Source organism: Eucalyptus grandis, chromosome 4 (assembly GCF_016545825.1).
Source record: "Eucalyptus grandis isolate ANBG69807.140 chromosome 4, ASM1654582v1, whole genome shotgun sequence".
NCBI lineage: Eukaryota > Viridiplantae > Streptophyta > Magnoliopsida > Myrtales > Myrtaceae > Eucalyptus > Eucalyptus grandis.
The window spans coordinates 36,005,151-36,023,916 of NC_052615.1; the positions used below are offsets into that span (position 1 = coordinate 36,005,151).

At 40.2% G+C, this 18,766-nt stretch overlaps 4 protein-coding genes across 10 annotated transcripts in view; all 4 read right to left on the reverse strand.

Moving 5' to 3' along the window:
* LOC104442198 (disease resistance protein RUN1) overlaps positions 1-18,766 on the reverse strand; it is a 56,404-nt gene that overhangs the window by 6,579 nt on the left and 31,059 nt on the right. The gene's annotated exons all lie outside the window — the stretch shown is intronic.
* Positions 111-6,906, reverse strand: LOC108959130. Of its 7 annotated transcripts, XM_039311620.1 has the most exons (8): positions 3,088-6,868; positions 2,679-2,768; positions 2,410-2,538; positions 2,158-2,307; positions 1,763-1,880; positions 1,509-1,648; positions 674-822; positions 111-477 (listed from the first exon to the last, which is right to left on the reverse strand). In XM_039311620.1, the coding sequence occupies exons 4-8, from the start codon at positions 2,165-2,167 to the stop codon at positions 253-255; spliced, it is 642 nt and encodes a 213-aa protein (XP_039167554.1). In that variant the 5' UTR covers positions 2,168-2,307; positions 2,410-2,538; positions 2,679-2,768; positions 3,088-6,868; the 3' UTR covers positions 111-252. The 7 variants fall into 7 exon arrangements, 1 of the variants encoding a protein (XP_039167554.1); XR_005550598.1 differs by lacking the exons at positions 111-477; positions 674-822 and having other exon boundaries at positions 1,633-1,648; positions 2,080-2,307; positions 3,088-6,906; XR_005550595.1 differs by lacking the exons at positions 111-477; positions 674-822; positions 1,509-1,648; positions 1,763-1,880 and having other exon boundaries at positions 1,922-2,307; positions 3,088-3,250; positions 3,380-6,906.
* Positions 8,115-10,620, reverse strand: LOC120292643 (putative adenylate cyclase regulatory protein). The gene is made up of 3 exons (XM_039310930.1): positions 10,583-10,620; positions 8,784-10,506; positions 8,115-8,684 (listed from the first exon to the last, which is right to left on the reverse strand). Exons 1-3 carry the CDS (start codon positions 10,618-10,620, stop codon positions 8,115-8,117), a joined length of 2,331 nt encoding a protein of 776 aa, XP_039166864.1.
* On the reverse strand, positions 10,556-15,650 carry LOC108959131 (disease resistance protein RUN1-like). The gene is made up of 5 exons (XM_039311619.1): positions 15,202-15,650; positions 13,218-13,791; positions 11,930-13,022; positions 11,216-11,500; positions 10,556-11,131 (listed from the first exon to the last, which is right to left on the reverse strand). Exons 1-5 carry the CDS (start codon positions 15,530-15,532, stop codon positions 10,697-10,699), a joined length of 2,718 nt encoding a protein of 905 aa, XP_039167553.1. The 5' UTR covers positions 15,533-15,650; the 3' UTR covers positions 10,556-10,696.

Consider the following 18,766-nt stretch of genomic DNA (forward strand, 5'->3'; position numbering starts at 1 on the left):
AATGACTATAGTTTTGGAAGACCTCCACTTTTGTTTCCTCGCTGTCCTTAGAATACGAGCCGTCTCTACCTTGACTTCATCTGTTATGGAGCTACCCTTATCTGCCCAAGGAATTTTGATGAGGGATAGTGCTTTTTTTTAAACATCTATATAGCTGCACAAAGCTGGAGATATCTTTAAAATTAATCTGTTTACTAGCTTTCATGAATGGTATCAGGTTTGTGGAAAATAATAACATTCTACATGTCAATCTTAAGTGGAGCTGATGGACTTAATCTTGGTCCCGAATGCCTTTGTAAATCTGGTGATACTTCCATTTACTTCCCAACTAGTAGCAGCTGACGGGTACTTATCATTCCATAAGGAATAGAAATTAGTTTTACCCGTCTCCCTGTCATCAAGCAAGCAAGGAAATCCACTGTCAATCTCCTCATCCGACTCAATGGCAAGTCGACAGTCTCTTTCATCCACCCTGACCTGCCGAGAATGCCACGAGTAAGATGAACTTGCCCTTTGACCAGGTGATAAGACCGTATGTGCAACAAAATCACTGAGATGATTTCAAGCAACTCAAGACAACTTGTACCAATCCTTCATTTGAAGAATTGACAAGCATGTCTTATTATCGATTGCCACATGGTGAGCAAAATGAAACTTGAAAAAGCAGAAACACCTTTCTGTTTGATAACACATCTTTTTGCCCGTGCTTCATAATTGGCATATTAGAAGCAAAAGTTGCTTTTGCTGACTTCACTGACGTCCACCCTCCTAGTTCTGTCTTTGGTACCGAATTGGTTTGCAAATGTACTTTCGAATTTGCAGCTGAACTGAAACCAACAATTTGATATTTCAAAATTCTTGGGGACACAGGACAGAAGAAAATCGGGACAAGCAAAACATAAGTAGGCAAGCAAGCAGGAAGCACATTTACTAATTAAAACATGCATGCCATCCCAGATCAGACAGAGGCAGCAAGTGAAAGATCCATCCTAGGCCCAGCTAATTACAATTCATGTTGAGTTAGATTGTGTTCTTTTGTTATGTGTGTTTATTAAAAAAAGGCGCATGCGCACATAGAGACAATTAGAGTAATTTGACCAGTGAATAAATTCCATCCTACATATTTCGATAATTTTACGAACACCATTTGAAGGGGAAATTAGATTCTCCACATGAAATGTCTTGATTTTAACAAAAGATAACATCAGTGTGTCTCAGCTTTGACTGCAGAGAAGAAAAACGCCTGCAAAGTGCAAATAGTTGTTAAAGGTGTCAGTACGCTGGCTACCCAAATAGGCTTTTAAAACTCACGAGTGCAGATTTTGATGCATACGATTTCAGTTGTATCGATTTCTCACGAAACATTCACTCCCGATATTCTAAGCAGCCAAAACGATGAGTCCAGGCTTGACACCTCTGAGCTACAAACTACTTAACCTTGCTAACAGGGCTGCGATGATCTATTTCTCTTATTCAGAAACGCAATCAACAAAGACAAGATCACACACCTTTGTAATTGTTGTGCATTCCTTTGTGGGAGAGCACAAATGACGGTACCACTTGCCGGCGTTCGGGAACGAACCTCCGGGCTTCTCGAGAACCGCGGCGTACACCTTGATGTCGTCCTTCCTCCTTCGTGAGCTGATCTCTGCCATCGAAAACGATGCCGATAAACATCCCAAACAAGCAAGGGGGGCGCAAGATGCCGAATCGACCGATCGATCCCCCGCGCGAAGAACAGAGAGAGAGATTGAAGTGTTACCCGGAGATGGAGGTCTTGCCGGAGAGGAACTCGTCGAGGGACTTGAGGCCCGACTCCGTTGGAGACTCGTCGAGGAACTCGTCAAGGGCGAGCAGCGTCGGGCAGAGACAGAGGAGAACTGTGAGTGTGAAGTGAACTGAGTGAGAAGAGAACTGAGACCATGGTAAACATAAAAATTGTTAGGGCTTTTTTTTTTTGAACCTAACCGGTTCAAAAAAAAAAGAACCGGAAATCGGAACCGGTCTCTTTAGAATCGGGAACCAAACCAGATTATCCGGTGTATTTCCGAGTCCCGGTTCTACCCAGAAATCGCTCACCCCTAGGAATCTGGACATTGAGACCTAGCGGGTGTTGTACAGATGACAATTTGAGCCAGGAGTGCAGTCAAAACTTACTGAGCTGCATGGCCAACTTCGAGAACTACAAAGGGCGAACCGTTTAAAGGAAGCAAATGCAACGTCGAGGATGTCGTCAACGTCCTCTGCCTTGTCACGGAAGCTGCTTTGGTTGCCCGAAGATACCTCCACAGGCCCTGAATCCGTGTCCTTGGTCAAATTCGACACATAAATCTCATCAAGAATCCAAAATGGTTAGGGAATCTTGTGAAGAGAATATAGCAATGCACAAAAAACATGGTAATAACTTACCATGAAAATAATTGTTGAGGGACTGAGATAACTTTAGTAGAGGGGTTTCCTGAAAAGTACATATGGCTCATTTGAGGCAACTGTTCTTCCATTTGAGCATCTTCACATATAAGATGAAATTGAAAGTATCTGCATAGGTGAATAAACAAAACCACATAGATGTCAACTGAGGAAACAAATCATTCTTCAAGTTCAGTAATTCCAGAAATTTGTAACCCTGATTTGCTTGTGATAGTCATTATCAGCTTATCCAAGGTGAACAATCTTACTTGATGGCTATGACATCTGATTGTTGGCATTATCAAGAGAGTGATTTCTCCGAAGCATCATATCATATTCCTTCGTCAGCTTCCACGTTCCTTAAATCACGTAAGAGAAGGAGAACAACACCCATGAAAATTGAATAAGTTCGACCTAGTTATTTCATGTAAAAGAAAGGAGACAAAAAGCAAACCTCCTCCTTCGTAGGTTGCTAATTTCAAATGGTTAATACATTAACTACAGAAACTTTTTAGTCGGTGAAAATATTTAATAGTCGCAGAAAATTGTATCTCACGTATATATTGACAAATTTGTAGATCTATTGAAGTGCTACACTTGTACAATTTGAAAAAATTGGTCACTAGCTAATATATGAGTACGATAGTAAAATCATTTTTGAGTTGGTAGTTTACTAACCACGCCTATAAAATCTGAAAGACATCGGTAATCTTCTGATCTATTAGAACGTTGGTAAATCCTTCTACTTTTCCTTGTAAATTTGTTATTAACTCCTACCAAGATCCATAGCACGATACCCCTGAAGCATCGTGTCAACTTCCACGACCAGAGTCAACATTCCCTGAACTACGTAAAAGACAAGTGTAGAAGAATATCGGGCTATCAAGCAAAATGGTGTTATAAAGTAGGAACTACTAATGAAATTTGGCAATGCATCTGGACAATGAACAGTGTTACCTGCTTTATTTACCTTTCAAAGCAAAACGTGAATTCGGGGACCCATTGTTTCTCTCTGCTGCAGTAGTGCAATGGAATTCTGATAAGTTGCATCGCTGAAAATCTTTTAGAGTGGAACACCTCGATTCCTAGAGCTCTGTGATCTCCACGAGTATATGCGAGATTGACCCCCATCTTTTCATTAAATCTTCGAATTTCCACAGATGGGGGACAATTTGCTGAGGTTCGGAGTTAAATCCCTCATTTGTACATATTTGCAACTTTCTCCAGTCCCTGAACGTCACGAAGCTTTGAGCACCCTCTAATGTTCAAATATGTCAGGTTATCGAAGCACGAGAGGTTTGGTAATGTTTCCATGGATCTGCAGCCAGGTAAACTCAAATTTTCTAAGTTTTTCAATAGATGTTCAAGGCCGTCAAGGTTGGACAACTTTCGGCATCTATGAACAAAGAATCAGCTCATTGCAACAAGAAAGAACTAATTTTGACAAGAATTCCAATCTCGATAGACTTGGTAACTCTTTCAACTCATTGCAATTGTAAACACAAAGCTCCAATAATCTAGAAGGAAGCTCTGGCAAGGATTTCAACAGTTGGCAAAAATCAACAACGGACACTTTTAGGTGGACTAGATGAGAAAGTTGAGGCAATGTGTGATGCTGACTGGTGACTCTTAAATTTGTTAAACAGGCAAGAAGTTGTGGGAGCGACCAAAGATTGTGACGCCTTCAGGCGAAGGAGTTGTAGAGAAGGCTGATAAGTGATGCTTTACGGCAACGATTGAAGCATCTCACGGTTTTATAATTGAAGTTCCTCAAGAAAAGAAAGCTTATCGAATCCATCGAGGAAGCCGAAATGCTTGACCCACTTAATCGAAGGATTTTCAGTGAAGACAACCCATTTATAGGGATTTCCCCTTCTAGATTCTTGCATTCACTGACATCTAATTCTTCAAGTTTGTCAAGACGAGAAAGCTTATCGAATCCATTGGAGAAGCCAGAAATGCTTGTCCAACCTAATCGAAGGATCCTCAAAGAAGACAACCCATCTATAAGAATTTCTCCTCCTAGATTCTTGCATCCCATGGCATCTAATTCTTCAAGTTTCTCCATACAAGAAAGCTTATTGAATAAGTTGGGAAGCCGAAACGCTTGTCCCACCTAATCGAAGGATCTTTAGTGAAGACAACCCATCTATAGGGATTTCCCCTTCCAAATTCTCGCATCCTGTGACATCTAATTCTTCAAGTTTTTCAAGATGATAACGCTTATTGAATCCATTAGAGAAGCGAGAAATGCTTGTCCAACCTAATCGAAGGATTCTCAGTGAAGACAACCCATCTATAAGAATTTCCCCTCCCAGATTCCGGCATCCCCTAGCATCCAACTCTTCAAGTTTCTCCAAACGAGAGAACTTATCGAATAAGTTGGGGAAGCCAGAAACGCTTGTCCAAATTAATCGAAGGATTTTCAGTGAAGACAAACCATTTTTAGGGATTTCCCCTTCTAAATTCTCGCATCCTATGACATCTAATTCTTCAAGTTTCTCAAGACGAGAAAGCTCATTGAATCCATTGGAGAAGCCAGAAATGTTTGTCCAACCTAATCGAAGGACCCTCGGTGAAGACAACCCATCTATAAGAATTTTCCCTCCTAGATTCTTGCATCCTGTGGCATCTAGTTCTTCAAGTTTCTCCAGACGAGAAAGCTTCTTGAATAAGTTAGGGAAGCCAGAAATGCTTGTCCCACTTAATCGAAGGATTTTCAGTGAAGACAACCCATCTATAGAGATTTCCCCTTCCAGATTCTTGCATCCGCAAACATCTAATTCTTCAAGTTTCTCAAGATGAGAAAGCTCATTGAATCCATTGGAGAAGCCAGAAATGTTTGTCCAACCTAATCGAAGAACCCTCAATGAAGTCAACCCATTTATAAGAATTTCCCCTCCTAGATTCTCGCAATCTTCGACATCTAATTCTTCAAGTTTCTCTAGACAATAAAGCTTATTAAATAAGTTAGGGAAGCCAGAAACGCTTGTCCCACTTAATCGAAGGATTTTCAGTGAAGACAACCCATTTACAGAGATTTCCCCTTCAAAATTCTTGCATTCGCAAACATCTAATTCTTCAAGTTTCTCAAGACGAGAAAGCTTATTGAATCCATTTGAGAAGCCAGAAATGCTTGTCCAACCTAATCGAAGGATTCTCAGTGAAGACAATCCATCTATAAGAATTTCTCCTCCTAGATTCATGCATCTTGTGGCATCTAGTTCTTCAAGTTTCGCCAAACGAGAAAGCTTATTGAATAAGTTGGGGAAGCCAGAAATGCTTGTTCTATTTAATCGAAGGATCTTCAGTGAAGACAACCCATCCACAGGGATTTCTCCTCCTAGATTCTTGCATTGTCTGATATCTAATTCTTCAAGTTTCTCAAGACGAGAAAGCTTATCGAATCCATTGGAGAAGCCAGAAATGCTTGTCCAACCAAATCGAAGAATCCTCGTGATGATAACCCATCTATAAGAATTTCCTCTCCTAGATTCATGCATCCTGTGGCATCTAGTTCTTCAAGTTTCTCCATATGAGAAAGCTTATTGAATAAGTCAGGGAAGCCAGAAACGCTTGTTCCATTTAATCGAAGGATCTTTAGTGAAGACAACCCATCCACAGGGATTTCCCCTTTCAGATTCTTGCATTGTCTGATATCTAATTCTTCAAGTTTCTCAAGACGAGAAAGCTTATTGAATCCATTTGAGAAGCCAGAAATGCTTGTCCAACCAAATCGAAGGATTCTCGGTGAAGACAACCCATCTATAAGAATTTCCCCTCCTAGATTCATGCATCCTGTGGCATCTAGTTCTTCAAGTTTCGCCAGACGAGAAAGCTTATTGAATAAGTCGGGGAAGCCAGAAATGCTTGTTCCATTTAATCGAAGGATCTTCAGTGAAGACAACCCATCCACAGGGATTTCCCCTCCCAGATTCTTGCATTGTCTGATATCTAATTCTTCAAGTTTCTCAAGACGAGAAAACTTATTGAATCCATTGGAGAAGCCAGAAATGTTTGTCCAACCAAATCGAAGGATCTTCAGTGATGACAACCCATCTATAAGAATTTCCCCTCCAAGATTCATGCAGCCTGTGGCATCTAGTTCTTCAAGTTTCGCTAGACAAGAAAGCTTATTGAATAAGTCGGGGAAGCCAGAAACACTTGTTCCATTTAATCGAAGGATCTTCAGTGAAGACAACCCATCCATAGGGATTTCCCCTCCCAAATTCTTGCATTGTCGATATCTAATTCTTCAAGTTTCTCAAGAAGAGAAAGTTTATTGAATCCATTGGAGAAACCAGAAATGTTTGTCCAACCAAATCGAAGGATCCTCAGTGATGACAACCCATCTATAAGAATTTCTCCTCCTAGATTCATGCATCTTGTGGCATCTAGTTTTTCAAGTTTCGTCAGACGAGAAAGCTTATTGAATAAGTCGGGGAAGCCAGAAACGCTTGTTCCATTTAATCGAAGGATCTTCGGTGAAGACAACCCATCCACAGGATTTCCCCTCCCGCATTCTTGCATTGTCTAATATCTAATTCTTCAAGTTTCTGAAGACGAGAAAACTTATTGAATCCATTTGAGAAGCCAGAAATGCTTGTCCAACCAAATCGAAGGATCTTCAGTGAAGACAACCCATCTATAAGAATTTCCCCTCCTAGATTCATGCATCCTGTGGCATCTAGTTCTTCAAGTTTCGCGGACGAGAAAGCTTATCGAATCCATCAAGGAAGCCAAATAGGACTCACTTAATCGAAGGATCTTTAGTGAAGACAACCCCTTCGTGGGATTTCTCCTTCCAAATTCTTGCATTTGCGGACATCTAATTCTTCAAGTTTCTCTAGACGAGAAAGCTCATTGAATCCATTAGAGAAGCCAAAAATGCTCGTGGACTAATCGAAAGACCTCGGTGAAGACAACCCATCTAAAAGAATTTCCCCTCCTAAATTCTCACATTCTTTGACATCTAATTTTTCAAGTTTTTCCAGACGAGAAAGCTTATTGAATAAGTTAGGGAAGCCAGAAACGCTTGTCCCACTTAATCGAAGGATCTTTAGTGCAGACAACCCATCTATAGGGATTTCCCCTCTCAGATTCTTGCATTGTCTGACATCTAATTCTTCAAGTTTCTTAAGAAGAGAAAGCTTATTGAATCTATTGGAGAAGCCAGAAATGCTTGTCCAACCTAATCGAAGGACCCTTAGTGAAGACAACCCATCTATACAAATCTCCCCTCCTAGATTCTTGCATTCTTCGGCCTCTAATTCTTCAAGTTTCTCCAAACGAGAAAGCTTATCGAATCCATCGAGGAAGCCAGAAATGCTTGACCCACTTAATCGAAGGATTTTTAGTGAAGACAACCCTTACGTAGGGATTTCTCCTTCCAAATTCTTGCATTTGTTGACATCTAATTCTTCAAGTTTCTCTAGACGAGAAAGCTCATTGAATCGATTGGAGAAACCGAAATGTTTGTCGAACCTAATCGAAGGATCCTCGGTGAAGACAACCCATCTATAAGAATTTCCCTCCTAGATTCATGCAGCCTGTGGCATCTAGCTCTTCAAGTTTCGCTAGACGAGAAAGCTTATTGAATAAATCGGGGAAGCCATAAACACTTGTTCCATTTAATCGAAGGATCTTCAGTGAAGACAACCCATCCACAGGGATTTCCCCTCCTAAATTCTTGCATTGTCTAATATCTAATTCTTCAAGTTTCTCAAGAAGAGAAAGTTTATTGAATCCATTGGAGAAGCCGAAATGTTTGTCCAACCAAATCGAAGGATCCTCGGTGAAGACAACCCATCTATAAGAATTTCCCCTCCTAGATTCATGCATCCTGTGGCATCTAGTTCTTCAAGTTTCGCCAGACGAGAAAGCTTATCGAATCCATCAAGGAAGCCAGAAACGCCGGACTCACTTAATCGAAGGATCTTTAGTGAAGACAACCCTTCTGTAGGGATTTCTCCTTCCAAATTCTTGCATTTGCGGACATCTAATTCTTCAAGTTTCTCTAGACGAGAAAGCTCATTGAATCCATTAGAGAAGCCAAAAATGCTCGTCCCAGCTAATCGAAGGACCCTCAGTGAAGACAACCCATCTAAAAGAATTTCCCCTCCTAAATTCTCACATTCTTTGACATCTAATTTTTCAAGTTTTTCCAGACGAGAAAGCTTATTGAATAAGTTAGGGAAGCCGAAACGCTTGTCCCACTTAATCGAAGGATTTTTAGTGCGGACAACCCATCTATAGGGATTTCCCCTCTCGAGATTCTTACATTGTCGACATCTAATTCTTCAAGTTTCTTAAGAAGAGAAAGCTTATTAAATCTATTGGAGAAGCGAAATGCTTGTCCAACCTAATCGAAGGACCCTTAGTGAAGACAACCCATCTATACAAATCTCCCCTCCTAGATTCTTGCATTCTTCGGCCTCTAATTCTTCAAGTTTCTCCAAACGAGAAAGCTTATCGAATCCATCGAGGAAGCCAGAAATGCTTGACCCACTTAATCGAAGGATCTTTAGTGAAGACAACCCTTCTGTAGGGATTTCTCCTTCCAAATTCTTGCATTTGTTGACATCTAATTCTTCAAGTTTCTCTAGACGAGAAAGCTCATTGAATCGATTGGAGAAACCAGAAATGTTTGTCGAACCTAATCGAAGGATCCTCAGTGAAGACAACCCATCTATAAGAATTTCCCCTCCTAGATTCATGCAGCCTGTGGCATCTAGCTCTTCAAGTTTCGTTAGACGAGAAAGCTTATTGAATAAGTCGGGGAAGCCATAAACACTTGTTCCATTTAATCGAAGGATCTTCAGTGAAGACAACCCATCCACAGGGATTTCCCCTCCTAAATTCTTGCATTGTCTAATATCTAATTCTTCAAGTTTCTCAAGAAGAGAAAGTTTATTGAATCCATTGGAGAAGCCAGAAATGTTTGTCCAACCAAATCGAAGGATCCTCAGTGATGACAACCCATCTATAAGAATTTCCCCTCCTAGATTCATGCATCCTGTGGCATCTAGTTTTTCAAGTTTCGTCAGACGAGAAAGCTTATTGAATAAGTCGGGGAAGCCAGAAACGCTTGTTCCATTTAATCGAAGGATCTTCAGTGAAGACAACCCATCCACAGGGATTTCCCCTCCCAGATTCTTGCATTGTCTAATATCTAATTCTTCAAGTTTCTGAAGACGAGAAAACTTATTGAATCCATTTGAGAAGCCAGAAATGCTTGTCCAACCAAATCGAAGGATCTTCAGTGAAGACAACCCATCTATAAGAATCTTCCCTCCTAGATTCTTGCATCTTGTGGCATCTAGTTCTTTAAGTTTGGCCAAACGAGAAAGCTTATCGAATCCATCAAGGAAGCCAGAAACGCCGGACTCACTTAATCGAAGGATCTTTAGTGAAGACAACCCTTTTGTAGGGAGTTCTCCTTCCAAATTCTTGCATTTGCGGACATCTAATTCTTCAAGTTTCTTTAGACGAGAAAGCTCATTGAATCCATTGGAGAAGCCAAAAATGCTTGTCCCGGCTAATCGAAGGACCCTCAGTGAAGACAACCCATCTATAAGAATTTCCCCTCCTAAATTCTCGCATTCTTTGACATCTAATTTTTCAAGTTTTTTCAGACGAGAAAGCTTATTGAATAAGTTAGGGAAGCCAGAAACGCTTGTCCCATTTAATCGAAGGATCTTTAGTGCGGACAACCCATCTATAGGGATTTCCCCTCTCAGATTCTTGCATTGTCTGACATCTAATTCTTCAAGTTTCTTAAGAAGAGAAAGCTTATTGAATCCATTGGAGAAGCCAGAAATGCTTGTCCAACCTAATCGAAGGACCCTTAGTGAAGACAACCCATCTATACAAATCTCCCCTCCTAGATTTTTGCATTCTCCGGCCTCTAATTCTTCAAGTTTCTCCAAACGAGAAAGCTTATCGAATCCATCGAGGAAGCCAGAAATGCTTGATCCACTTAATCGAAGGATCTTTAGTGAAGACAACCCTTTTGTAGGGATTTCTCCTTCCAAATTCTTGCATTTGCTAACATCTAATTCTTCAAGGTTACCCAACTTGCTAATAGTACTAGGTAAACTGGTCAATTTCTCACAGCATTTAATATTCAAAATTTTCAAGTTTTTCAAATCCCCAATAGATTTAGGCAATTTACAAATGCTTAAAAATGACAAATTTAATGTAGTCAACCATTCCAAGTTCCCAATTGAGTTAGGGATATGAAAATCTCTTGAAAAGCTGCGTTCGCTTAAGAGTAGCTCTTGCAAGTTCACAAGGGACCCGATGCTCTCGGCAATCTACATAATTTTGAGCAATTAGCTAGGTCAAGGATTGACAAATTTACTAGATGGCTAATTGAGCCGGGAATTTGAACCAATGATTCGCAATCTTCGGCACAAAGACTCTCCAGCTTTTTCAAAGAACTTATACACGGAGGAATTTCCTCTATAGCGATCGGGTTTATGTAAAGTTCCTTCGGTTCTTCCAACTTACCCATTTCTTGTGGTAGCTCTCGGAGTTTTACACATCCATATAAACTCAAAACATTGAGGCACTTGGCTTCTCCAATAGAAGGGTGGATTAGCTCTAGATTATCACATCCTTTGAGGATTAATATCTCTAAATGTTGAAAGGTCGAGAGATCAGGAGTAACTCTTAAACGAGGGGAATTTGCAAGATTTAGAACTTTCAATTCCTTCGCCACCTGCAAAACAAAATGATTAGATAAATTTTTGCTGCGAGTAAACCGATAAAAACAAAAGACAAAACAACATGTTCTTTATCTGACCTCAAGATAACTCCAACCTTCCCAATGCTCTGAAATGTCACTTCCCCGTAATGAAAGTACCACTAATTTCTCTAGATGAAATTTAGTAGCCACGGATGCAGGACATTCGGAACACCAAAGGATTCGTAGCTTGGGAAGCAAGATTTTGGAATCTCCTATCAGTTTTGCATTAGTCACCACAAGACATCTTAAGTTCGGTAGTTTCTCAAATTGTTCAGTTGTGAATTCACTCTTTGAGCTATCTCCTTCGAGACAAAGGGCCTGAACGTTAAGATTTTCAATTCCCTTCACAGATGTTGCATTGAGTTAGCTAAAGTGGACTCATTATCAGTTTACCTTTCTATAGTTGTCAAGTTGACACTGAGGTGAGACCAGATTTTACCATCCTAAGTAATGCAATAGGTCATTTCAAGAAAAAAAAAACGCAATAATTATGTTGAATGACGACTTAGAATTAATCAATACTAACACCAAGAGCACAAGTAACCATTAAGCAAAAAGGGAGTTTATTGTCTAAACCAAAAGTTTTCTTCTTTTTTTTTTCCTAACTCGATAGAAGACGTCTACCATGTATACATGCAAATCCCATTACCACCTAATCACATCAAGGAAATAATATAAGGGGAGTATTTTCCATTGTGAAGTCTAACAATTTATTCCAACCAAGATAATTCATGTCCAAAAGAGTAGAACAATGATAGAGGTTACAATTACCTTATTTCTCTTAAATATTTCCAACTCTTTCTCATGGAGGTACAGCCTACTTCGATTCATAGGAGCACGGTAATCTTCTTGACGAATAATTTCCAAACCAAGGTCTCTCGGTTGGTCATGCATCTTCAAAAATCCATCTTCAATTTTTATTAGCGACATAAAACTCAATGTTTCAAGCCCCATACTCGGAAAAAAATTACAAGCATCCCACATGTAGAACGCATATTTAAAAGAATATCCACTAAAGAGATAGGCAATATCCAAAAATATCTGTTTTTCCTCATAATTTAATGCTTCGTAACTTATCTTCAATTTCTCTTGCACTTTCTCATGTGGTACTTTCTGTAACTTCTTTAATGCATCTTGCCAAAATGCTCGGTTCCGTCCACACAAAAACGAACCTATAACCTCGAGAGCTAAGGGTAGCCCTCCAGTAGTGGACACAATAGCATGAGAGAGAGATTCAAATTCACACGGAGGAGAGTCCCTCCTAAAGGCATGTCTACTGAACAAGATCAAGGACTTATCCTCCGCAATTTCTTTGAGTTCATACTTGCAGTTCACCCCAACATCATCAAGAACTGATCTTATTCTTGTGGTAATTATTATCTTACTTCCCATCTCAAACCAGTCACGTTTCCCAACCAAAGCTTTGATCTGATTGTTATCATCCACATCATCTAGAAGAATTAAGACTTTCTTACATTTAAATCTAGATTCCATAATCTTGATTCCTTCATCTTGATTAAACACATGATCTTTCTCTTTCAGTATATCAAATTTTAATTGATCCTGCAAATATGTAATGCCCTTGCTTGGCAAGGATTCTCGAATATCTGCAATAAAACTATGATGCTGAAATTGGTCGAATAGTTTATTGTAGACGACCTTAGCTAAAGTTGTCTTACCGATTCCCCCCATTCCATGAATACCAACAATTTGGGTGGCACCGTGTTTATCATCCAGCAATCTCAAGATATCCTCCACAGCATTATTGATTCCGACAAGCTGCTCAGGAACAACCAGCTGAAAAGCCTTCTTTGACTCACTCAAAACTTTTCTGACAACGATTTTAACCAATTCTCCTTCGTGGCTGTTTATAAAGAATTCGGGCTAAAATGCATTAGAAGAACACTCATATCCTGTTCTATCTCATTATCACAAAGCTACAGCATATAAAAGTTAAAAACGCGAGCACTAGATGAGAAACACATGAATGTATAGCCACCTCTACAAGCAAGATCTAGTTGAAAAAAGTAAACGAAGTTTTGACAGAAAGGTGAAATACCCATTGGCAGTTTTCTCCGATTCCCATCCCTTAAGGGAAGCCACTTCTTGGAGTGCTTGTTTCCATTTGTCGGCATCTTCTTTTATATACTTCCTACTCAAATGGGAAAAATTCTTTCCAAAGCTTTCTTTTTGGTGTCGCACATGGGCCGGTTTAACCCGGTAAAATACGGGCAAGACAATGTGTCTGACGCTCTTCATGCACTCCATCATCTCAACGAGCTCTTGAAGGCACCATTTGCTTGAAGCATAGTTCTGAGAAATAATCGGGATCGAGATCTTACTGTTCTTAATGGCTTGAAGAAGGTTGGTTCCGATCACCTCACCTTCGCGAAGGTCATTGTCGTCTCTAAACACATGGATTCCAACATCGACGAGGCCATTGTAGAGGTGATCCACGAAGGTTTTGCGAGTATCCTCGCCTCTAAAACTCAAGAACACATCATAATTTTCACTTGTCAAAGTAGCGCACGAACTAGATGCACCGGTATCATCTGCTTTTTGATGGGTGCTCTTCCTGTTGCTCTTGACAAAATAGTATGCGAGCATAGAGAGAAGAATCGACGCAACCAACACTGCAAGAAAAAGCCCAAACACGGTTTCACGTTTCATTTTTACTTCTCCAATAACTCTAGAACCGATCTCTCCGTGAACATCAAAGAATCAAATGCCTCTATTGGGGTTGCCAACGAGATGACTGGAGAACTGCGTTTTTGGTACTTCACACTACAAGATGTAAATGGACCGGGAGGGGGAAAAGTAGACAAATTAAAAAAAAAAAAAAAAAAAAAATCAACCATGCCCTTCTTTCGGGAAAGTGGGATATAGCCGTCGAAGGGGCCCACCGCTTCGATCCGAAAATCTGCGTGGGAGCATTCTGTTCCACATCTACGACTCCATTAACGAGACCCCAAGTTAATCGATCAAGCATTAAACATTTATGCCATACGCAGCTTTAAAATACAGTATAAGGAAACCGGCTAGAATAAACAAATGAAAAAGAATACCATGATTACATATACATAATAAAGATTATATTTCTTGACTGGACGTTGGTGCCATAAATGAATGATACATGTTTAGCAATGGTATAAATAACTAAGCTCTCAAATATTTATAGTAGTCTTTTAATTTGTCTGTGCTTTTTCCTTGTAAAACTAGAAGATAAATCGACTGTAACGTAGCTTTTCAAAGAGTTTGAATACATGTGAACGCGTTTCAACCAAAACAAAAGAACACGTGTGAACGTATTTGATCGACTGTAACGTAGCTTTTCAAATGAGTTTGAATACATGTGAACGCGTTTCAACCAAAACAAAAGAACACGTGTGAACGTATTTGATCGACTGTAACGTAGCTTTTCAAATGAGTTTGAATACATGTGAACGCATTTCGACCAAAACAAAAGAACACATGTGAACGTATTTGATAACTTGCTATAGCATCTACAGCGAACCCACTAGACTTACAGGCCAAATCGCAGAGAGTTTGGGCGCATTTGAAAATGTTAAAGCAAGTTTAACCAGACTTCCCATTAAAAAGAAGAAGTTAAGAGCGCCCCGCTCATTTTTTGGGAGCCAGCAAACGCAGAGTCTCAATTAGAGTTGGCCGCTCTGATGGACCTTTTGCGTTTGTAGGCCCCAAAGAATGACTGGCATTCTACTTTTTTTCCTCGATGGATGACTTTTGGAATTAGTTCTACGAATGTATACATTTTTAATTTTATATTTTTTGGGCTAAATCAGAAGACGAAGATCGGCGGAGTAAGCAATACGGCAGCCTCTTATTGGGTGTCAAGCACTGATCTTTTTGCTAGCAACGTTTGTTCCTAGAATGAGGTACATTGTTAAATTACTGAGCCTGCACGAATCCAAGGAGATGACAACGTGCCCGACGCTCTTCATGCACTCCATCACCTCAACGAGCTCTCGAGGGCACCATCTGCTCGAAGCACAGTTCAGAGAGAATCGGGATTGAAATCTTACTATTTTTAATGGCCTGGAGAAGGTTGGTGCCGATCTTCTCACCTTCGGCAAGCTCATTGTTGTCTGTGAACATGCAGATTCCAGCATTGATGAGGCCCTTGTAGAGGTGATCCGCAAAGGTCTTGTGAGTATCCTTGCTGCTGAAACTCAAGAACGCATCATAACTGTTACTTCCCGCCGAAGCGGCGGATGAACTAGACGCACCGGTATCGTCTACTTTTCGACGCGTGCTCTCCTTGTTGCTCTCGGCAAAATTGCATGCGAGCACATAAAGAACGACGGACGTGACCAACACCGCAAAAGAAAGCCCAGCCAGTAGGTTACGCATCATTTTACTCCTTCAAATAACTCACGAACGGAGTCGCTCCGTGAATACGAAAGAACAAAGATATGCGTATATTCGTGTTTCCCAACAAGATGAACCGTTAAGCAAATTATTAGAGCACCACAACAAGATGACCTCTATGGAATAAGTACAATTACTGGAGCACACAGGCTAGTACAATTATTGGAGCCGACAGAGGGTCCTTTTGACTGATAACAGTCTTCACCGCTGTCCATTCCAGACCGTAAGGTATCTTTGGACTAGCGCGTCTCCTTTGCAAAGCGCGTTCCAGCCGTCGCTGTTCCGAATGCTTCCAGTCTCGGCCAGAGAAAATGTGAGGTAGTTTCGAATTGTCACGTCATCGTGGTCTGTCCCCATTCGAATTGTGACACTTAGAACGAAAAAGCCAAAAAAAAAAAAAAATTTGAAAAGAAAGTCGCGATTAAAAGTGGGTGCCTTGCTGCTGTCGTTACTCTCTCTCCTCTCACTTTCATCTTCCTTCCTCTTCGCCGTTAAGCTCATGGTCACGGGGAAGGGGTTCGACCCGGACGAAATGTACGCCCCATGGTACAGAGTAAATAAGTTATCGACCGCCTTCAGAGCTCACCTGTATTTTAAGCAAACGCAACGGACATTCTTTCCCAAATTAACGTTTGAACGATTTCGATCCGCACGAACCGCAATTTCATGGCAGATTCAGCAACTTTACGGAGCCGCTAGGCTAACAGTCAATAACAGTGAACTTTCCGAATCATGTATCCCAAATTCAGCGAGAGAGGCGACCGAAAGGTCAAGTTTGGTCTTTTCGTCTTATTTTAGCCGATTTTTTTCTTCTGCTTAAAGGTTTAGTTTGGGTTATGTGCAATAATTTTGCAACGATCACTTTAAACCAAAAAATAGAAAACTCAAACACACTTTTGATATGTCAAAACAGGTTGTAAACTCATTTTTTGAGTAATATATGTGGGGTTGTGTTATAAATGAGTTGTTGGATATTCGAAGGATCGGGGGAAAATAAGTTTAAAATATTAAAATCCAACCAGAGTGGGTCATGGACTGGGCCATCTCTCACTCCTCTCAGTCTCGGTCCCGTGCATGACATGTCGGAGGGTGTGAAACGGCTGCCACGTTCCGTGTGGAAGATGGAAATAGTTCTGAAAACTGTGGACCCCACAGTAAAATGTCTTCAAAAAGCACTCATAAAGTCGCATATTCACGGCTCTTACCTTCGCTTTCACATTTTAATTTTCTGCTAAAATAGAAATATCATTTAATATAAAAAAACTGCGAAAATAAACTTTCGAGTAACTTTTTTTAACAAAAAAATGTCCTCAAGATTTTTTTTTTTTTTTTCAAATATGTTCTTTCTGGCGAGATCAAGCTCCCTTACAACCTCTAAAAACTCCTCGACTTCAACTAAAGGCACAAGGGAATCAAGGGTCGGCCACATTTCAATAATAAAAATTGAAAAAACGCAATGAAAGTTGAGCTTGATAGATATAATCCACAATTGTGCAACTCGTACCAAACACTTCTCAATTAATTCTTCACCTCCGGTATCTCAAATTGAGTAGGCAAAAGATCTTTAATGCTTGATTGTCATTTTACTTTATATATTTGGACAAGATTAAGCTTCACAAGCATCTACAAAATAAAAACCATACATTAGTGATAAGATCTACATTTCTCGAATCAACTAGAGATAAATGTCTCAAATTTGAATGTGATTTATCAAGACCAAACTCAAAGTCAAAACTCAAAGTCAAAACTCAATTTGTAATTTATGGATAGCCTATAACACTTCTATACTTAGCCCAAAACCAAAGCCCGAATTCGTTTTAAGATAAAGCTTGATTTTTTTTTTTTAGTCCTACTCTATTCCTACTCTACACTCATTTTCAGACTTTTGCCTTATCTCTTACAGGGCGTGGGAGTCGAAACCCAATCCTGAAACTTACGCGTCCCCACCCTATCTCTCTGAGAATGTGGGGATTTGAACCCCCTCACCCCCCATTTCCATGTTGGAAGGGTGGCCATTGGGGCGAATCCTAGTGATTAGATAAAGCTTCATTGATAATTCAAAAAATCTTAGAGTATCATACATTTCATATGTCCTTATTGGGAGTATAGAAATACCTCAAATTTTAGCAACTACTTTAAGCAAATACACCCGATAACTCATAAGCTAATTGTAGTTGGACATTTTAACTCTCTCTCTCTCTCAAAATAAAGAAAGATAATGAAGAAGCTTTCCCATCGCCTGAGGAGAAAAAAATAAGCAAATTGAACTAGACTTACCATAGTGTAGCTTTTTGAATGAGTTTCAACGCGTATGAACATATGGATGACTTGCTATAGCATGCAATGAGAACACACGATTGAACGAGACTTATCGGCTAAAAGTTGCATAGCTTATGAGTTTGTGCGCATTTAAAAATGTTAAATAAAGTTGAACTAGACTTTCCATTAAAAAGAAAATAGTAGAGCAACCTTGTTCATTTTTTGGGGGCTAGTGAATGCACTAATAGATTCTTTGCACTTTTTGGCCCCAAAAAATAACCAACATCTTGCTTTTTCCTCAATGAAGGACTTTTTGGAATTAGTACTACAAACGCAAGAGTTTTTTAATTTTATATTTTTGAGTAATCAGAAGATTATGATCAGAATCGCAGTTGTTAGCGTTATAAGTGGAAAGCCATAGTGATGGGTCCTATGCTAGCTTTTCCCAAGGCATTGACGTTAGGCTTGAGGTGCCGTTCAGGCATTGTACAGGCTGTGGGACCCCAATTAGTGTAAGCGAAAGGAGGCGTGGCGGATCCTTGATTACCAAAAGAAAAAAATAAAATAAAATATCAGTAGAGTAAGCAATGCGGCAGGCTCAGCAACTTAACAATGCTGGCATCATCAGGTTTTGGACGTGGGCTCTTCTCGTTGCTTTGGCCAGAATTGTGTGCGGGCGCTCGATCACGTTTCATTTTTACTCCTCCGATGATTCTTGAACCGATCTCTCTGTTAATATCAAAGAACGAAATGCCTCTAATCGGGTTGCCCAACAAGACGACCGTGCAGAGGGTTCTTTTTCTGGTGCTTTACACTACAAGATGACGATGCACATGGATCGGGAGGGAACGAGTAGACAGATCAATAGAGAAAGACTGGATTTAGTCGTTGCGTGTGAAGTGGTCGTCCTCGCGAACCACCCATGCCCTTTCTTCTGGGAAAGTGGGATTTAGTTGTCGG

Coding starts and splice junctions, on each gene's coding strand:
- LOC108959130 (XM_039311620.1), bottom strand. Junction 1,649..1,762: donor GGCAAGACCTCCATCTCCGG/GTAACACTTCAA, acceptor TTTCGATGGCAG/AGATCAGCTCACGAAGGAGG. Junction 823..1,508: donor AATGCACAACAATTACAAAG/GTGTGTGATCTT, acceptor GTTTCAGTTCAG/CTGCAAATTCGAAAGTACAT.
- LOC120292643 (XM_039310930.1), bottom strand. CDS start 10,620: ATGGTTGACTACATTAAATTTGTCATTTTTAAGCATTT. Junction 10,507..10,582: donor TTTGTCATTTTTAAGCATTT/GTAAATTGCCTA, acceptor GAAATTGACCAG/TTTACCTAGTACTATTAGCA. Junction 8,685..8,783: donor ATGGGTTGTCTTCACTAAGG/GTCCTTCGATTA, acceptor CGACAATGTAAG/AATCTCGAGAGGGGAAATCC.
- LOC108959131 (XM_039311619.1), bottom strand. CDS start 15,532: ATGATGCGTAACCTACTGGCTGGGCTTTCTTTTGCGGTGTTGGTCACG. Junction 11,501..11,929: donor AAATATTTAAGAGAAATAAG/GTAATTGTAACC, acceptor ACATCTGTGAAG/GGAATTGAAAATCTTAACGT. Junction 11,132..11,215: donor AAGGTTGGAGTTATCTTGAG/GTCAGATAAAGA, acceptor TTTGTTTTGCAG/GTGGCGAAGGAATTGAAAGT.